Source organism: Argopecten irradians, chromosome 15 (genome assembly GCF_041381155.1).
Source record: "Argopecten irradians isolate NY chromosome 15, Ai_NY, whole genome shotgun sequence".
Classification (NCBI taxonomy): domain Eukaryota; kingdom Metazoa; phylum Mollusca; class Bivalvia; order Pectinida; family Pectinidae; genus Argopecten; species Argopecten irradians.
This window is the reverse complement of record NC_091148.1, coordinates 17,229,755-17,250,406: the sequence shown is the minus strand read 5'-3', so window position 1 is coordinate 17,250,406 and position 20,652 is coordinate 17,229,755. Positions and strand designations below refer to the sequence as shown.

The 20,652-nt window shown below is 35.4% G+C and overlaps 1 protein-coding gene across 1 annotated transcript; it reads right to left on the bottom strand.

Annotated features, from left to right (window-relative positions):
* Nucleotides 1–4,539: 4,539 nt before the first annotated feature.
* Nucleotides 4,540–20,514, bottom strand: LOC138309728 (succinate dehydrogenase [ubiquinone] flavoprotein subunit, mitochondrial-like). Its single transcript, XM_069250945.1, has 16 exons — nt 20,370–20,514; nt 18,906–19,007; nt 18,275–18,436; nt 17,745–17,888; nt 16,619–16,783; nt 13,350–13,498; nt 12,121–12,245; nt 11,311–11,479; nt 10,578–10,773; nt 9,804–10,001; nt 9,194–9,286; nt 8,391–8,489; nt 7,566–7,709; nt 7,035–7,148; nt 6,194–6,301; nt 4,540–5,674 (listed from the first exon to the last, which is right to left on the bottom strand). The coding sequence occupies exons 1-15, from the start codon at nt 20,427–20,429 to the stop codon at nt 6,215–6,217; spliced, it is 2,007 nt and encodes a 668-aa protein (XP_069107046.1). The 5' UTR covers nt 20,430–20,514; the 3' UTR covers nt 4,540–5,674; nt 6,194–6,214.
* Between the last annotated feature and the right edge of the window lie 138 nt (nt 20,515–20,652).

The window sequence follows — 20,652 nt, the reverse complement described above, 5'->3', positions numbered from 1 at the left end:
ATCGCGAAATGTTTACACAGTCATGCCAATCGCGAAATGTTTACACAGTCATGCCAATCGCGAAATGTTTACACAGTCATGTAAATCGCGAAATGTTTACACAGTCATGCAAATCGCGAAATGTTTACACAGTCATGAAATCGCGAAATGTTTACACAGTCATGTCAATCGCGAAATGTTTACACAGTCATGCCAATCGCGAAATGTTAACACAGTCATGTAAATCGCGAAATGTTTACACAGTCATGTAAATCGCGAAATGTTTACACAGTCATGCCAATCGCGAAATGTTTACACAGTCATGCAAATCGCGAAATGTTTACACAGTCATGCCAATCGCGAAATTAAACTCACGGATATACTCACATTGACATTAATATATGCGAATACTAAGGCTAAGTGTTTTCCAATCCTTGTGAATGACCAGTTTTAATATGTGATAAAACGTTCGGCCAGTACGTTGATAGAATGTCTCATAATCTAAGTATAGGCTTTATCCATAAAAGATCAACTCTGAGAACTATTATATGGAGGCGCTGGAAGGGCAGTTTTCTGATGAGAAGCTCTGTGCTCTTGTGGTCTCTACGGATTTCAAGGAGAGCGACCGTTAGTGTCAGGTGTCTTCACTCCTCCGGTGGTTGAGAGAACATTATTATTGGGTTTCGAAACTGTCAATACGGTTTAGGATGCCAAAAACTATTGTCTTTTTGTTTTGTTTCATCGTTTTTCGTTGATATGGTATTGAGTTATATTTGTAAGTACGTGCTGTATATATATATAATTTTATCTCGAGACAGCGTTTAAAATGTTATTGTAATAAATGTTGAGAATAAACGTTGATTTATTTTCAAAATCCAAGACTTAATCGTAATAACATACGTGTTTTGATGTCAAAAATGTTTCACGAGGGCAAACATTATGGTTCCGACACCCTCGATACTCCTGGGGTTACTAGCACTGTCGTTATATCCAACCCAGGAATATGCCATAACTAAGGATAACGCGAGTAATCTCGTCAGTTAATGTACCTCAAAAGAATCGAATAAAGGCACACTGTGGTTTACCGTGTTGTTTTGAAGTTAGGCATCGCTCTCAAGCTCTGCATGCATATTTGGTCCGTTTTTTATTTTTTTATTTTTTAATACCTTCAGTTTTACTTTAAGGTAGTCCAGGGATGGATATTACGTCAATGATAGTAACCCCTGAAGTATAGAGGTTGGGTCACAATATATATCGATCTACGTCAGTTATAATACCAGTCTATTTGAGAACAGACTACGGTTTACTAGGCTAAGCGTTTTTTTGCATCACATTCATGCTTGTATTCGGGTAACAGCAGATGCCTAAGTTTGGTTACCCTTTGTGAACATTATAAAACACAACCGCACTAATTTCAACTTCATCAAGTTCTATCGTCATAATTGTTACTCAAATATTTGTTTAGGAAATGTAGTAGCTCTTTAAGGATGTATTCTTCTGAGGTTTCAGTCCCGTTGAAGTCTCGTTTCAACATAGACCAAAGAAGTTATGAGATTTTCAAATATAATTTATCAGTATCTGTAGCAAGTTGCCAGATGCAAATTTTGTCAAAAAATTACATTTCTATTTTAGTAGATTTTTTATACGGGGATTTTAAGAAATGGCCCATTTGGCGGCCATTTTAAAATTGTGTCTTTTTTCGCTTTAAGTAGAGCCAGTTTTACCATTTTTTACTGACATTGTTTTTACTTAAATGAACGCGCGCATTGTTTTTACTTAAAAATCATTACCGCTATTTTACATTTAAGATGCTCAAACCGCTGACAAATGGTATTTTTTCACTATCAAAAACAGGAGACGATTTCGTATTTTTCTTCAGTTACAAAAGTTACTTACTTTACACCATTACCACCGTTAAAAAGTTTGAGCTTCTAATTTTTATTTAAGTTAAAAATATGAAAAAAATAAAATTGGCATCCCGAAATGGAAAAAGTACCGATGGCATTATACCAAAAGCCTATATGGAATTATTTTTGTTTTAAGTAACATACACGATTGAACACAAATATTGTTCAAATGAAGAATATCACTCTGTCGGCGGTGGAGCACTCCCAATTTTATCTTCCTGATTTAGAAAGAACAACCGTTTTAGAAAGAACCCCCTATTGATATGCAAAATAATAACAAAAGTTTAATACCAGAACTTTTTAATACAGGGTTAAATTTGCAAAAATGGCTGAAAATGGTGCAATTTGTAGCACAAAATTAAGGGGTAAGGGTTGCATATTGTTATTCTGCGGAAAATATAAGTCTAATTGATCAAAACTGGTATATTTTAAAGAAGACTACCAGAAAATGAATTCTACAAACATTCATACATATCAAACACCTCATTAGGAAATTATGGCTTTAATCTCTATCTTATGTGGTCAAAACGGCAAAATTCCCATAAAATCCAATATTTTGTCAACTAGGTGTCTTTGAGTGACAAAAGCTCAAAAACGAGCACACGGACATATGTTTTTTCTTCCATTTTTTTTATGGTATGAACTCCTTTTTCCAAAAATCTATATGAGAAAAAAAGTTTAATACAAGAAAATTCTGACTTCTCAGAGGTGTACATCCTTAAGGTTCAGCTCAAAAGATGGAAGTAATACATTAAAGATGCTCCACCGCCGACAGAGCATAAACGATACTCACCAAATTAACAATAACTGATGTTTAATCCTCTGTATAATTGTGTCTAAATAGCACAGTTTATTTTCTTTTTGTACATGCGCATTCAGTACTTCATTCCATATAGGGCAAAAAGACATAGTTTTCCGGACGCAATTAATTATATTTGATATTTTTATCTTGAAGTAAAATAACAGAGCAAAAACTTTTCAGTGATGGTAATGGTGTAAAGAAAGTAATTTTTTGTCAGTTACTAATTTTCTCGTTTTTGTAAGAGAAACAACAAGAGGCCCAGAGGGCCTGTATCGCTCAAATGCCAAGTAATGTTCTGAGGTTTACTTTTTCTGAAGGAATTTTATTATTAACCTCTAAATCCCCTTATGGGCCACACCCTCCCAGCACCCCAGGTGGTCAGAGCAAACATTTATACAAGTTTTCTGTTCCCCTGGAATGTTTATGGCCAAATTTGTCACAATTCCAAGCAAAACAACTAGGACAAGTGGTGATTTATAGGATTTACCTCTATTCCCCTATTTTCCTGCCCCTGGGGGGCCAGAGCCAAAATTTATACAAGTATCTGTTCCCCTTCCAAAAAGGATGTTTGTGGCCCAAATTTGGTTACAATTCATGCAGAACTCTATGACTAGAAGCGATTTAAAGGATTTACCTCTATTTCCCCTATTGGGCCCCGCCCCTCCTGTCCCCGGGGGATCAGAGCCAAAATTTATACAAGTTCTGTTCCCCCTTCCCCCAAGGATGTTTGTGGCCAAATTTGGTTACAATCCATGCAAAACTCAGAGGACAAGTAGCGATTTATAGAATTTACCTCTATTTCCCCCCTATTGGGCCCCTCCTCTCCAGCCCCCGGGGGGGGGGGGCCAGAGCCAAAATTTATACAAGTTCTGTTTCCCCTTCCCCCAAGGATGTTTGTGGCCGAATTTGGTTACAATCCATGTAAAACTCTATGACTAGTAGCGATTTAAAGGATTTACATACCTCTATTTCCCCTATTGGACCCCGCCCCTCCCTGCCCCCGGGTGGACCAGAGCCCAAAAATTATACAAGTTCTGTTCCCCTTCCCCAAAGGATGTTTGTGGCCAAATTTTGGTTACATTCCATTCAGAACTCTATGACAAGTAGCGATTTAAAGGATTAACCTCTATTTCCCCTATTGGCCCCGCCCCTCCTGCCCCCAGGGGACCAGAGCCAAAATTTATACAAGTTTCTGTTCCCCTTCCCCCAAGAATGTTTTGTGGCCAAATTTGGTTACATTCCATTCAGAACTCTATGACAAGTAGCGATTTAAAGGATTTAACCTCTATTTCCCCTATAGGGCCCCGCCCCTCCTGCCCCTGGGGGCATCAGAGCCAACATTTATACAAGTTCTGTTCCCCTTCCCCCAAGGATGATTGTAGCTAATACAAGAAAATTCTGACTTCTCAGAGGTGTACATCTTCTAAGGTTCAGCTCAAAAGATGGAAAAGTAATACATTAAAGATGCTCCACCGCCGACAGAGCATAAACGATACTCACCAAATTAACAATAACTGATGTTTAATCCTCTGTATAATTGTGTCTAAATAGCACAGTTTATTTTCTTTTTGTACATGCGCATTCAGTACTTCATTCCATATAGGGCAAAAAGACATAGTTTTCCGGACGCAATTAATTATATTTGATATTTTTATCTTGAAGTAAAATAACAGAGCAAAAACTTTTCAGTGATGGTAATGGTGTAAAGAAAGTAATTTTTGTCACTGAAGACAGTTACTAATCGGCCGTCTGCTCTCGTTTTTGTAAGAGAAAAAATACTTTTCATCAGCGGTGGAGCATCTTTAAACTACAGACAACTTTCTATAGGTAAAACAAAACAGGAATTGTGAGACGTGTATAAATAAATGATTTTAATCGTTTTATTGTGAAATAAGAAACTATTCACAGAAATCATAGTATACATAATTTATTTGATAAATCTAACACAGTTCACAGTTATTTATCATAAATATACAAAATTTAACACAAAATTAGCCATTATCTGTTGCTTACCAAGTGAAACATACAAGAGCCATTGTTTTGTGCTAAGCAAGAATTCGACAATTTAATTACAATATAAACTGCAGCAGCTTAACATACAACCCAGCATGTTATCAGGTGATGGGCATTTGGTAAGTAGAGCTACAAGCACTGGGATTTTTTTTGATTTTTTTTTTTTTTTGCACCATTATTATTTTTCCTATGCTAGGTAGCAGAGAAAAGATAAGAAAAAGTATTTTCTGTGTCCTTGGTAATATCCACATATACCACAACAACACTGACAATTATTTCTGATTTCATATTTCATATATTACACGTGATCCGTCGAAAGACAGAATATCCTTTTGATAATAACATCTTGAGTTGTCAATAAAATTTGTTAAAATGAAATTAAATCTGATTTATCAATATGCATACCTACATTCCAATTTTATGAAAAATTTCAAGAACCTGATTTTTTTTAAGTATATCTTTGATGTAAGAAAATACCTTATTAAATTTAAAGGTAAAATCCAAAAAATCTTGATGAAGATTGTCTACCATATGTGTTGTATTTGTGTTTTAATAACCTGATATTCCACATAGAATGAGGACTTTTGCAGTATTCATAAACAACGAACAATCCACTTGAGGTAGCCTTTCATATCTGGTGGATATATCATTAACTCATTCACCCCTGAAGACACATTTAGACTCTTCTAAATCAAAGACTGGACCAGTCCATTATGAAATTTCAGGGGTGAGCAAGTTAACCAGAAATAACAACTTTATTATAGCAGTGACCTGAACTGTGTACAAGTTGTAAAACTTCACGCTGGTCACATGATTATCACACGATACAAGTGTCAATGTCCAAGGCTAGAACAGAAGGGTCCAATACAGCAGCGATGATAATTTCCATAGAACCAGATATCAGATTCAAAAATCAGTTATGCCAACATGCTTCAAACAAATCTGTGCTGCTGATTTGCATCAATATTAGAAACTGAAAAACAAGAGAAAATAATGATCTTTTTAAATATAAACTTTTAGGGTACAATATTTCAGTTGTCTTGTATAAAGAAGCTTTTTTTTAATTACTAAATCATTTTTTATTTTAAATTTTCTTAATAAACATCTTGTGCAATCCAATAGCATCCAAATGAGATTATACAAGTGCTCAACTGAAAATACTTTAATATGCAATTTAGAGGAAACTGTTTAATAGATAAATTCTAGAATTAAGTCATTTTTAGTTAGTCTGAATGCTCCTAACATCAATTTCAGTTCCATTTTTTCAATTAGGCAAAGTAAAAGTTTAAGAAATCAAAAGTCATTTGGGCTGTACTATAGCATCAAAAGTTTGGATTTTGATGAAGCATATGTTCAAAAATGGATGTTAACGCAATTCTAACATATTTTAGAATTTATGTGATTCTAAAATCTTTCAACACAATACACAATTCTAAAATCTTTCTTTTTCTAACTTACAGACAATTCTAAAATCTTTCTTTTTCTAACTTACAGACAATTGGGATGTCAAAACTTAATAGGATCGGATTGCTGGTGGTATGGTGTCACATTTTTCTTTGTCAAGCGTATCATCAATGACTGGTCGGTAATCCAACGTCACCTGTAAAATACAGCAATTTATTGATTATTCAAAATGAATTCAAAACTTTATCCATCAGTTGCTAGGAAAATGGTAAATAGAATCTATAATTTAGTCTGTCACCCGAATATGGAGGGTTCATCAACCCAATTACATGTTTAAGATTTGGCCAGTCAACACAAGGTGCTGAGGGTAGACAGCCAAATGTTACACAAAGGTTGAGTAAATGTAGGATAAACCTGTTAAGTATAAAGAAAACTTCAAGTATTGGCAAGCCTTGTGTTTTACCACATTTTAGGACCCTTCGGGTGGAATACCCCTATCCTCCATGATTACATACGAAAGAGTCTTATATTATTACATAGGGGATAACCAAGATTTGAAACATGCTAAAAACAACAAAATTTTGAGAATAACTAAGAAAAAATGTAATGGTACATTGTCAGTGAGGTCTACTAATGAAACAAACAATGATAATCCTATGCTTTTGAACAGTGACAATGCTGCTAAAATTCATCTAAATTCTCATCACTACTGCCTTTATAATATGAGAGAGAAATAACCCTACATGGGTTCGGGACGATGAAAGGTATATCTTAACCCTCATTAACGATTTTTGCAGTTCAGTACTCGACATGACTTGTGCTGACCAACCAAAATCTTTCCTTTGGGTAGAGGTATGTACTTGAGATTAAGACTTAATTAACAGTAAAAATTAAAATAAGACTATCCCTAAATTAAGTGTAAAATTTACCTTTCCAGTTTCATGGTTCTGGTATGAGAGAGTGTGTTTCCTCCAATGTTCCTCGAAAGGTTTAGGTGTTTGTCCTTCCACATCTTTGCTATAGTCATACTCATCTATTCGGTCCTGAAAAATATAGAATATACAATTTATTTATTATCAAATAACAGTACACTAGTTGTTGCTGAAGCAATACATGTCTCCTGTTTCGATGTGAGTTAAGTATAATTTACTGTCAATTGATCCCACCCAACCGTAATTGTGATGTCACAAACCTCACGTCAAATATGACGTCAAATTCCCCAGAAGGTGGGACTAATTAACAGTAAATCGTACTTTACCCACATAGTTTTGGGATCTTGAAACCCCCATATTGACATTTGATTATAGATAGTCATGCCTACATGATGTGAACCGTGCTAAACCATACTAACTACACCCTTTCTTTTCTCTTTCTCACATGTCATACTGAAAACTTTATTTTTTTATTTTTTTTTTTTTTTTGAAATTTGTATCTTTCTTTATAAGTTCCACTGTAACTACCTGGAAATCCTCTCTGGCATGAGCGCCTCGGCTCTCCTTTCTTGCTTCAGCTGAGACGATGGTCTGCATGCCATTCAACATCAAGTTCTGGAGTTCTAGGGTCTCTACCAAATCAGTGTTCCATACCATACCTCTGTCTGATACCTGAAATTACAATAATGCACAATAAAATCTGGGATAGACAAATCTGCTTCTTTAACTTTATCATTCACCCCTGAAGATGCATTTAGACTCTTCTAAATCAATGTCCAGACTAGTCCATTATGAAGTTTCAAGGGTGAATGAGTTATTACAGCTTTGTTGAGCATTGCTAATATCATCTATTATTTTCAATACCAGACTGTTGTATCAAAAGTTTAACTTACTGAGAACGTAAACGTTTTAGCTGAAAACAGATTTTAGTAAAAAAAAATTTATGCACAAGACATATTAATTAAAATTAAATTGTGCTTTTAGTATGTTCTCCATACTGTAAGAAGAGCAATACAACGAATGCACAAATTCGTCACTATGCTAACACAGTAAAATCAAAGTTTCACTAAAATTTGATTGCACCAAATAATAGGTCTGCTGACAGTATTTGTTTGTTTGCAAGCAATAATGAATATCCTTGTTTCAGACAGTGTCTTTCATTCAAAATGGTGGGTCAATGGTGAAGCAATTATAAATAAGTCATCAAGACTCTCACATATCCAAATTAATACCATATTTTCGGAAATCTTGTCTCTATTGAACCACTCTGAAAACTGATTTATACAACTGTGTTAGTTGAAACCTTGAACTTGACATGATAACTTTTCCGTAACATTCAAAGATGATAGATACCTTGAGATCTTCCATCTGTTCATATATTTCAGTCATCTTGTCCACTCCCTCCTTCAGAATAGGTCCGTCACGGAACACTGCTGCATTAGTCTGCATAACCTATGATAAAAAAAAGTAAAAACAAATGTAAACTTAATTCAATTAATGAACTAATCACAAAGATTTCACTGTCCACTTTTACCAATGAGCATTACTTATATTTCGAATTTGCACATTACAGACTTATCTCCCTTGCATGTAGGGTATTGATTATGACGTCATGTGTTTGCAAGCGTAACTATTAATACTTTTCAGAGAAAACAACATAAATTTTACTCAAAAAATAATGACGTCACAATGGATGCCTACTCGCAAGGGAGGCAACTCTGTAATAACTCGCAAGGGAGGTAACTCTGTAATATAGCAGAGAAATCACAAACATGTATATAGATAAAACAAAAAAGAAAAAATTAAGATCTCCAAATATTATCATCAATATCATTATATGCACCCCTGCACTATGTTTTAGCAAAACTGAAGGCTCTGTGTGCGGCAACAGATGAGACAGGTAGTTTGGTCCTTAGATGTACATCAAAAGAAATCAGTTCATTGTATAATGGAATACATGTACTGTATTGGCTTTGAAGATGGGCATCATTTCTACGTTATCGTCAAATCTAAAGTAGTCCCTGTAGGCCTGTGATTGGTCAGTTTTTTCCTCCTGAAATTCCGCCATGTTTATGATGACTTTTACAACCGAGTAATACCTGCGGTATGGTGGGAATGGTAAAATCTGCAGGCCCTGAAATACACTTCTGTAATACCTTTTGCATTTTGAGTCGTAAGTCAGCTGTTGGTGTGCTTCCATTGGCATGTCTAATCTTGTCCAGGTTGGCTATCGATTCTTCTCCAGCATTCTACAATGTATCAAAATTTCAACTCATAATTATCAAACATTTATCTATACTGTTATTAATATATCTGGTAATGGTTTTTAAACTCAACTTTAATTTTCTGTTTCTTAAACTTTTGTAACTTGGAGACTTCATATTATATGAAATACCTTTGCCCTACTTAACTTTAAAGTACAGTCTGAAATTGTTTGATTTTAAAATTTAGATTGAATGAAAAATTACTCATTTACAAGTGCAGATTTTATATATATTACAGAAAAGCTGATTCAAGAAACTCAATATTAGGAAATATCCTATAAATGTGTACCAAATGATATAAATTGCATTTTGAACCACAATGTAGAGAATTTGTTTAAAAGCAATACATGTGATGCTATTTTTCATGTAATCAGTTGAAAGCATTCAAACTCTTATGCAGTGAAGAGGTTGGCACCTGTTAGATTTCAGAGACTTGTGACACTAACTTTATAGTGCTACCTCACCAGAGCATACACTCCAGGGCACACCATCTGATACTTACATCTTTGATATTTCCGATGGGTTCTCCTGGTCGGTTTTCTTCCTTGATAGTGTTGGCGCATGCTCTACCAAAAACGACCAAATCGAGAAGAGAGTTAGCACCGAGACGGTTGGCTCCGTGTACAGAAGCACAGGCTGCTTCACCACAGGCATACAGACCAGGCACAACAACGTCCTGTCCATCCTTCTGATAGATCGCCTGAAATATTCAGAAAGTTGTGTTGTCAAATTAAAGAGGCTTTCTCCAGAATATTTCATTTTTTCAATTTTGTGTTTTGTTTTTTGTTTTTTTTTGTTTTGTTTTTATTTTGTTTTTTGTTTGCTTCACTTTCAATAAGGAAGGTCCTGGAAGAGTCAGTGACATGTCAGTCATAACACTGTTGTATACTATAGTGACAATATTTCCCCATCATCTATGAGATCACGTTACTTAAACAGTCATTAAAACATTTACACATTCAAATACAAATCAAGTATTGATTAATTGGTTAAAGTCCGTTTGTAGAAAATACTTTGTCTACTGTTAAGGTAATCTAATTTTGCAGAATTTTTTTTCGCAAGCTTCTCTTTTTGATACTTATTTGCTAGGAGAAATGTTTGTGAATTTACGAAAGATATAAGCTTAACAGGTTATTTTACAGTTCAACTTTACTTGAAGGTATTTATCGCAAACATAGTAAAATTAAATCTCTCGCAAGCAAAATAACAACTGTTTAGCAAACTAGAATTTTCTTATTACAACTGTATTGCTTTACTTCCAGAAATGGAATTTTACCTGTCCTTTGTAGTTAGTGGGTACACCTCCCATGTTGTAGTGTACAGTAGGCAGGACAGGGATGGGATCACGTGTCACATCGACTCCGGCGAAGATCATGGCTGTCTCAGAAATACCGGGAAGTCTTGCCTTCAGCACCTCGGGGTCCAGATGTGACAGTTGTAGGTAGACATGGTCCTTCTCTGGTCCAACCCCTCTGTAATATATATATATATTACAGTTATTTCCCTTTGATTATATATAAAGATTGATGTTATCATTACACACGGTCTGTAAAGGTCAATTTTAGGTGCATTTATGTAGTACTGAAACTATGACATATACAAGTTATGAAAATACCATATACTGAAAGTTAATATAAGGAAATGCAAGAAAATCACCACCCATGTCACAGAGTTAATTCCATCTTGCACTTGGAAAATATCTAAAAACCATTCAAGAAAACTTCAGATTTACATTTTAAATAAGTTGAAAATAAGGCCATGCACTATACTTATCAGACCAAGAGTAAACTAAAACACTTTGAATAATGTACAGTTATGGACCTTTTTTCAGGTGGATACATTAATTTATTGAACAAAGAAAATAAGATACATTTATCGACCTTTTCACATGTGAATACATGAATTTATCAAAACAAGAAAATTATATGACCTCAGGCCAGTCAAAATACAGCAAAAACACATGTTCATATATGTAATAACAGCAAATAGCAAGAGGTCCCTACACCTACCTTCCTTCTCGGATTTCAATGGTACTTGACCGTGACACGACATCACGAGAAGCCAGATCCTTAGCAGTCGGAGCATAACGTTCCATGTATCTCTCTCCCTCGGAGTTTATCAGAATTCCTCCCTCTCCTCGAGACCCTTCTGTGATGAGACATCCAGCTCCATAGATCCCTTAAATTATGACATTGTATATTTACAACATATGAATCAATAGATCCCCGAAATGTCGTTAATTAACATATTAATAACATTTTCAAATATTATATGGATCATGGATAATCCATTTCAGTAAAATATCTTTGAACTCAAAATAGCACCTGTCTGTGTTTCAGTGTCTTATCACCAATAAAACTTAAGTCTAATGAAAGGGTCACATTTAAGAACATATATACCAGGTTTGTATTGGTGGCAAAAATGCCAAAGCAAGAAAACCCCAGAATAACCACCGACCAGCCATCAATACTGTAAACCAACTCTCTTTTGCGGCAACTAAATACCGCAAATTTCATTATAATACAGGTGCACAAAGATTCACATTCACAGATTTATAAATTGTCCAGAAATTTCTATCACAATCAATTATGTAAATGCTTGTTTGCAGAGATAAACTTTCACAAATTTACTTGGATTGCAAAATTCATAAGCTAAATAACATGTGAAAGAAATTTGGTTTACAGTATTTGGCATGGATGGCAACATCAAATGTTGACACACCGTTACATAAGGATGACGTTATCTAAATGTTGATTCACTATTAAGGTTGACCCCCATTGAATTCCGACATACCATTAAGACTGTTTTGTTAGACTTACCTGTGGGATGAAACTGTACAAACTCCATGTCCTCGTTAGGGAGTCCTGCCCTCGTTACCATGGCAGTACCATCACCAGTACAGGTGTGAGCTGATGTACAGGAGAAGTAGGCTCGGCCGTAACCACTACAAATAACATGAACATGAATTGTAATAATTCAAATTTAATTTAAAACAGAAGGCTCGGCCGTAACCACTACAAATAACATGAACATGAATTGTAATAATTCAAATTTAATTTAAAACAGAAAATATCAATCATTATAAAGAAATATTTAGAAAATGGTAGCTAGGTCTTACTAAAGAGGAATATCATAAACATATTTACCGTATTTTCCCTATTAAGAGCACCTCCTCTAATAAGGGCGCCCCCACGTTTTTTGCTGAAAAAAATCAACTGATTTCATACAATTTTTGTGCCAGATTGTGACGATTTTGCATTGGACAACTTAGGACATCTTTGCCAAGTGTTTACACATAGAAACTGCGAGAACGCCATGTTCAAAACAAAATGTGTCACTTGAATACCCCACACACGTGGATGGATGAAGACTAACTGGCAACAACATTTTAGCGATGTCTTTACAGGTTTTATGAATACTTACTGTATATCTATGATAAAGGTTCCTAAATAACAGGAATGTTATCATTTCTAAGCATTTTATTGTGTGCTCTTGTCAGTATTTCCCATCTACCACAAAACAAAAGCAGCCATCGAAAGCACCGTCCGAAAGCACCGTCCACCATTTTGTTTACCGCATGGTAAACAAACAGGCTTGCATGAAATGATTAAATTCCGTGAAACAGACATATTAACCAATGTTTAATACTTCTTGTGCATACACTTCTTCATAATTATGTAATTTCAATCCTTACTTGACTTCAAAACGTAAGTTGGTTATAGTAATTTTCAGAAAAATACGAAACTAAAAGCAAGATGACTATAGTCTGTTTCAGAAAAAAAAAACCATCTAAAAAAGGTCTCAAATAACGACTAACGCCCCCCCCCCCCTCGGCCATTTACGCGCGCCCGTCGCCCTCATTAGGGTAAATACGGTACATGAATTTATTTTTCACTCGAGCAATAAATAGCCACCATGTCAAATGTTGCTAGGTGTTACCAACAACAACATTTACATAACATATTATTATTTCTATAAATACTAGTAAATATATTCATTTCAATATGTTAAACAAGAACTTGGTGTTAAGATATAAATATGTCCTTACCCTGTAGCCAATACAGTGTTCTTTGATCTAAATCGATGAATAGTTCCGTCTTCTAAGCAAAGGGCCACAACGCCGCGACATTCTCCATCTTCCATGATCAGATCCAAAGCGAAGTATTCAATAAAGTAATGTGTATCATATTTCAGTGACTGCAAAGGAAAAGTAGGCATTTTAGACATATTGCAAGCTTCTTAAAACGTACACATATTGAGATAAGTGGGTCTTTGTAACGCAATGAAAAGACGTATTATTTTCAAAACTTTGTGATATTATTGTATTCAACCCAATAAGTGTCCCCGTCCCTATAATCGCTCATCTCCCCTTTTGAGGCCTCAATTTGTTAATGAGGCCTCAATTTGTTTTCTGACTTTTGCTAATTGATGTATGGCCTACTTTGTGCAATAATTTAATGAAATTTGGTTCTGTTGAAGGGGCAGCAAACTTAACTCTAGGATAACATATTCAATCGGTGTATCTAAATCAGGTGTAGGTATCCCCTATCCATTGTGAAATCATTATCAATTTATCTTATGAATGTCAAACTGAAATTGTTTACTATCTGTAAAGTAATATATAATATTTGCAATGACATGACATCATAATCACTACTTATACTCATGATCACAAGAAAACAGTGAAACATACAAATAGAGTAATGTATGTAAATTGGTATAACAAAGCCACCCATTTGAGGACCACGGTCATACTATCCCCATGGGTCTTATCCTCGATCCTTTATAAAATATGATTGTCCCTTACCTAAAGTTCCCCTTCTGAATCAATCAAAACCACTATAGACCAATTTTCATTGAGATCGGAGACTTGAAACTTTAAAACAGGAAGTGGGCCAGCGGCCATCTTGGAATAGACCAAAATCTTTACGAAAATGTTTGCATGTTGTTCGGCATCAATTAAAACCCCTATAGACCAATTTTTATTGAGTCCGGAGACTGAAACCTTAAACAGGAAGTGAGCCAGCGACCATCTTGGAATACCAAAAATCTTTACGAAAATGTTTGGCATGTTGTTCAGCATCAATTAAAACCCCTAGTAGAACCAATTTTTCATTGAGATCGGAGACTGAAAATCCTTAAAACAAGGAAGTGGGCCAGCGGCCATCTTGGAATACCAAAATCTTTACGAAAAAGTGTTTGCATGTTGTTTCGGCATCAATTAAAACCCCTATAGACCAATTTTTCATTGAGATCGGAGACTGAACCTTAAAAACAGGAAGTGGGCCAGCGGCCATCTTGGAATAACAAAATCTTTACGAAAGTGTTTTGCATGTTGTTCGGGCATCAATTAAAACCCCTATAGACCAATTTTTATTGAGATCAGGAGACATGAAACCTTTAAAACAGGGAAGTGGGGCCAGCGGTGGGGTCCGGGGCCCCATCCTTGGAATACCAAAATCTTTACGAAAATGTTTGCATGTTGTTCCGGCATCAATTAAAACCCCTATAGAACCAACTTATCAATGAGATTCGGTGCCATGAAAACCTTCTAGACAACAGTGAAGTGCGGCCAGCGGTTATCGTGGACAATAACCAGAAATCTATACCGAAAGATGATTGCATGTTGTTCCGTCATCAGAGTAAAACCCCTATAGCCAATTTTTTATTGAGAATCGGAGACCTTGAAAACCTTTAAAAACAGGGAAGTGAGTCAGCTACAATTAAGAAAAATATTGCCCATTTGGGGCGACCAGCCCTCAGTTCCTAGGTAAAACACCAAGACTCATATATATAAAATATCATTAGTGTTTCCCCAATGATGCCTCTCACACCAAATATGGGTAGAAAATTTCATCCAAGGATGTAGAGGAGGAGGTAGGACTTATTTAAAGCTAAAAACAATTAAGAAAAATTTCCCCAATCTGGAGGCACCACCCCTCAGCCCCCCTAGGGGTCGGACCAGGCTCATTTGTAATATGATTGTCCTTCCCCAATGATGTTTCACAACAAATATGGATGAAAATCCATCCAAAGGATGAAGGAGGAGAAGGATTTTAAAGCTAAAATTAAGAAAATTTTCCCCATTTGGGGCCCCACCTCTCAGCCCCTAGGGTTGGACCAGGCTCATTTATATATCAAATATGATTGGTCCGTCCCCAATGATGTTTTCACATCAAATATGGGATGAAATCCATCTAAGGATGAAGGAGGAGTAAGGATTTTAAAGCTAAAATTAAGAAAATTTGCCAATTTTGGGGCCCCACCCCTCAGCCCCTAGGGTTGGACCATGCTCATTTCCATCAAATATGATTATCCTTCCCCAATAATCGTATTTACACTAATATAATGAAATCCATCCAAAGTATGAAAGGAGGAAGTAGGATTCTAAAGCTAAAATTTAGGGAATAAATTGTGCCTCAATTTTTGGGCCCCACACCCCCTCATGCCCCATCAGGTGGTTGGACCGCACGCTCATAATATATAAAATATGATTGTCCCGTTCCAAATAAAGTTTCACATACAACTATGGCATGAAATCTTCTACCAAGGATTGGATATGGAGAATAGAATGAGAGAGTACGGTATTTTTACGCGTCTCTTTAAATTTAAGGAACCATTTGCCTTCACTTTTTGGGGCGAACGCCTTACCGCTACAGACCACACCTAGGGTGTGTTCGGACCAGAGGCTAATGTAATTTTCAAAATATGATATGTCCATTCCCAAATGAAGGTGTTCACACCACAAATAGATTTGTAAATCCAACCATGGATGAAGAGGAGTAATGTTTTTGTAAAGCTACAAATAAGAAAAATTTGCACTTTTTGAGGGCCCACAACGCAGTCAGGCCTTGGGGTTCGTGCCATGCATCAATTTTTATTTAATCCTAATTTTGATTTGGTCTTCATACAATATTGTTTTCACACACAATATGGATGAAATCCGATTCACAAGGATTGACAGGAGGGAGTAGGATTTTAAAGCTTTAAAAATACGAAACTTTTCCGCACTCCTTTTGGCGCTCCCCAACCCACCCCTCTAAGCCTCCAAGGGTCACTACTCCTATCTCAAATTTCTCGATTAATCGAATGTCCATTACCTCATGACGTTTCCCACCAAATATGGATGAAATCACATCCCCGAAGGATTGAGAGGGGAGGGTAGGATTTTATATGCTTAAAATTAAGGAAAGATGTTTCAAAAACCTAAAAGGAGGAGTAGGATTTTAAAGCTAAAATTAAGAAAATATGCCCTTTTGTGGCCCCGCCCCTCTGACCCTAGGGGTCGGACCAGGCTCAATCCGTGAGATATTTTACCCGTCCATAAAGAGTGTGAAGAAGAGAGTGACCAGTTCGGTCAGCGACACAACAACACCGATGGGCCTGTCCACCTTTTCCGTACTTCAGACTCTGACCTCCGAAAGCTCTCTGGTAAATCTTTCCATTGTCCAGTCGACTGAAAGGCATCCCATAATTTTCCAACTGAAAAGTGTTAAAATAAATGAATAATAAGTCTTCAGCTTGTAAACAAGGTTAATATCTACACTTCTAGATTTGAGTGACTGGTTGGGCTGCAGTCCGTCCGTAATATCTATACTTCACAAATCTGTTCTTCAGGCTAGCTTCTTTTTTTAACAATAGGTGATTCAGTTCAATTCATTGTATTTCATATCACACACTCACCCAAGTAGGTATATTTATTCAAAACATTTTATCTGGTAACCATATCTTTCTTCAAGATATCATGAGAATAATATTTTCAGAAATGTTTGAAACAAAACTTGGGACTATAATGAAAACATTTAATTAGCCTTAGGTTAATTATCTATATGAAATTATCTTCCTTAAATGTATAAACTTAATACATTAAATTATCTCCCTTTAAAGGCCCAATATCCGTATCTTTCTTATTTTTTTCATGACTTAGAAGAATGTTGACAAAAAAATCCTTTTGTTAATCATAGAGACAGGACTGAATTGAAGTCAAGATGAGCGATAATGATTCAGAATATTTTAATAAAAATCATATAAATATTTAACATTGCTAGGTGGGTTCCACTTAGTCAAACGTTGCGGAGAACGTCATGTGACTACCGTAACTACGTAACGTCTGTCCGAACTCTTCCGAAAACGGGTCATGAACTTTCTGACTTCCGTTCGGCAATAATTGTAACTTCTATGGCGACCAGTTTTAAAATGAAGGCATGTTTACATGTATCAACTTTCGTCAACTGTTGTATCAAAGTTATAAAAAAAAAACATTATAAACTCTTCAATATAATCTTAATTTCAACAACATCTACAAATACTAACAATGTCGGAGTCGAATTTAACTTGAAATTTTGTTGATAGTTACGTATAGTGTGGCTTTAATGTATCAACTTCATACACTAAAGGGAGATAATTTAATATGAAATAGTAATCTATGCTTACTGATTTTTACCTCAATTACAGCTTTAGGAGCCTCCTCACACATGTACTGGATGGCGTCCTGGTCTCCCAGCCAATCAGAACCCTTCACTGTGTCATAGAAGTGATACTGCCACGAGTCTTCTTCCATGTGTCCAAGTGCAGCATTGATACCACCCTGGAAATGACAATATCATTAATGTAATACATAGGCCCGTGACCAATTAAGGTCAACCTACTCAAGACTAGTAATCAATAAATCCTTTGGTTTTACAACATGATCAGAAACAGGTATTGATTATAAACATTTATGTTCAATCTTTAAATCAATATAATACACAAATTCTGAAACATAGGAAACACAAGCTATCTGTACAGTAACTATTTTTACAACATATCCAGCGATCAGAAACAGTATAGATTATCTATTGTTACAGGTAAACTCTATTTTCTACCTATCTATTACTACAGGAGGTGATTCCTGTAGGAGTAATTAATGGTCATGACAAGTATCATTGAGATATAATACATCGAAAATTCTTGATGGGAAAGCTCGATACAAACCTGAGCAGCGACTGTATGAGATCGTGTGGGGAAGAGTTTTGTGATACATGCTGTTTTGAAGCCTTCGTTGGCCAGACCAAAGGCAGCCCTGAGGCCAGCACCACCAGCTCCGACGACAACGGCATCATACGTATGGTCAATCACAGGATATTTTCTGGACAGCTGCCAATCAAATATTGTAATACATTTGTAATTAATATCTATTCAAAATATTAATACAGCTGCCAATTTCCTCATAAAAAATTGAACCCTCCTTTTATTTTAGATTTATAAATATTTAACAATTTCAGATGAGACTGAAGAGTTCAATTATAAATACATTGTACTAATATGAATAATAATAATTCAACTCATAAAGTACCTATATATGATTTTTTAATTTATAAAAAAATTATTTAAATTAGTTCAGATATATATATATCAAATATAATATATTATATTTGATATATATATGAATTAACTAATTTAAATTATCTCTTAATTTTCTCAAAAGAAACTTAAAAGTAACTGCAAAGGTACCTAAATGTTGCAATCAACTTTAATTTTTTATTTTCAAAAAGAGTTGAGTCATATATAAAAAATTATCGACAATAGGTGATCATGTTAAATGTTATCTCTATATACTCCTTACCGACTGTCCATTTGAGGATTTTGCGTCATTGTTACGACCTTGTATATTAAAATGGAGATTTCTCTGACTTGAGCCTACTGCTGGTGTCGCTGTGTTTATTAACTGTAAAATTCAAGGATTTAATAAGAAATAAATCATATGTAGACAGCATTTTAAAGGAAAAATGAAATATATTAGTTTTCAGATATCGCGGCCTCCACTAGGTAACCTGCCTGATATCTTTCTGTATTAGGACACACATTCTAGTCATAGATTTTCTGGTGAACCATGATTTATGCCATTTATTTTACTAGAAACATATCAGTTTGAAAGTGTCTAATATCCATATTCTAACGTAATAGAAATCTGGAAGTATTTTCCAAAATACATGTAGCTGGGACACCAGTCTGTTTGTGCAGGAACCAATGAGGAAGGCCACCTTGTCAATCACCTGAATCAATTACATTGACTGACAGTTGTGGTGAAAGCTCGCTAGCCAATGATATTTCATGGGGTAGGAGCCATACACTTCGCATGCCTGTCAATTATACCTGACTGATTATTTGATCAAATTTAAAGGGACAGCCACGAGAGCACATCAACTGTGTTGTGACAAAACAACTGTTTTTATCATTGCACTGAAAAATGAAACATTATCACGGCCATCATGATTTATAATGGCGCCCTCTCCAGGTGACATTTTCCAATTTTAACTCGCAAGTTGAAAGACGTCAGTAAACTTTATTTTTTGATAATGAACATGCTATACAGACTGTAACCTTATGAGAAGAAACGAGACCTCATTGATTTTAAGCCTGTTTGCATTTGGATTTCCCCCGTAACATGGCATATATGCTTGTTGAAATTTGGTGCGAAATGTCAGTGTCTTTGGGGGAAACTGTCTGGAAGCAAACTAACTTCGGGGCTAACCGTCCGGGGCGAAACGTCTGGATAACATTTTCTAAACTTAATAACAGCTGAATAATACAATAGTTGTCAATATTGCTAAAGCATGGCACACGTAGAGTAATGAACTATTCATAATCATTGGCAGTAAATGGATAAAAACCTAAATATGTAAAATGCATTAGATTGTCATTTTAGATGATAACACTGTGGAATCTGGAAAAAAATACAATGTATACGAACCCTCAAGGTCAGATTGAAATTTAAGGATAAACTGTAAGAATGTGATATTCTGAAGTATTATATAATATTCCTTGATAAATAAACCACAGAAAATTTAAGATGACAACCAATAACTCCTTTCATTATTGCGTTATTATCTAGTTAATTGGAAGAAACATCAAAGCATCGACTGCTAAAAAAAACACTTGTTTACGTTACGAAACGACGAACCGTTTGGAACCTTGGTCCGAACTATTTGTCATGTTTTGTCAACTGCAACATTTGTTATTCAAATGTATAAAGTTATTTTAAAACAATGTGAAACAGTAAACAATATCAAGACTAAAGCATACTTACTAAATTTTTCAATACAGCTCTGTGAGCCGTTTGAGAGGACAGCTTCAACACATTGGCCATTTTCACAGGAACTGAATAACGCGCATGCGCGAAGGATTTATGTAACACAAAAATCTGGCTTTACGTAAGGTGTTTTACGCAATTATTTGAAATGTTTCCAGATCATGGGGTTTATTAAAGAACATTTTTTAAGATTGCAAAACACTTTGCGTGTTATAAGAGTTATATATCACACTACTTGGGCACAACGTGTAACTCTTTTCGGGGAACCTAATACATTGTA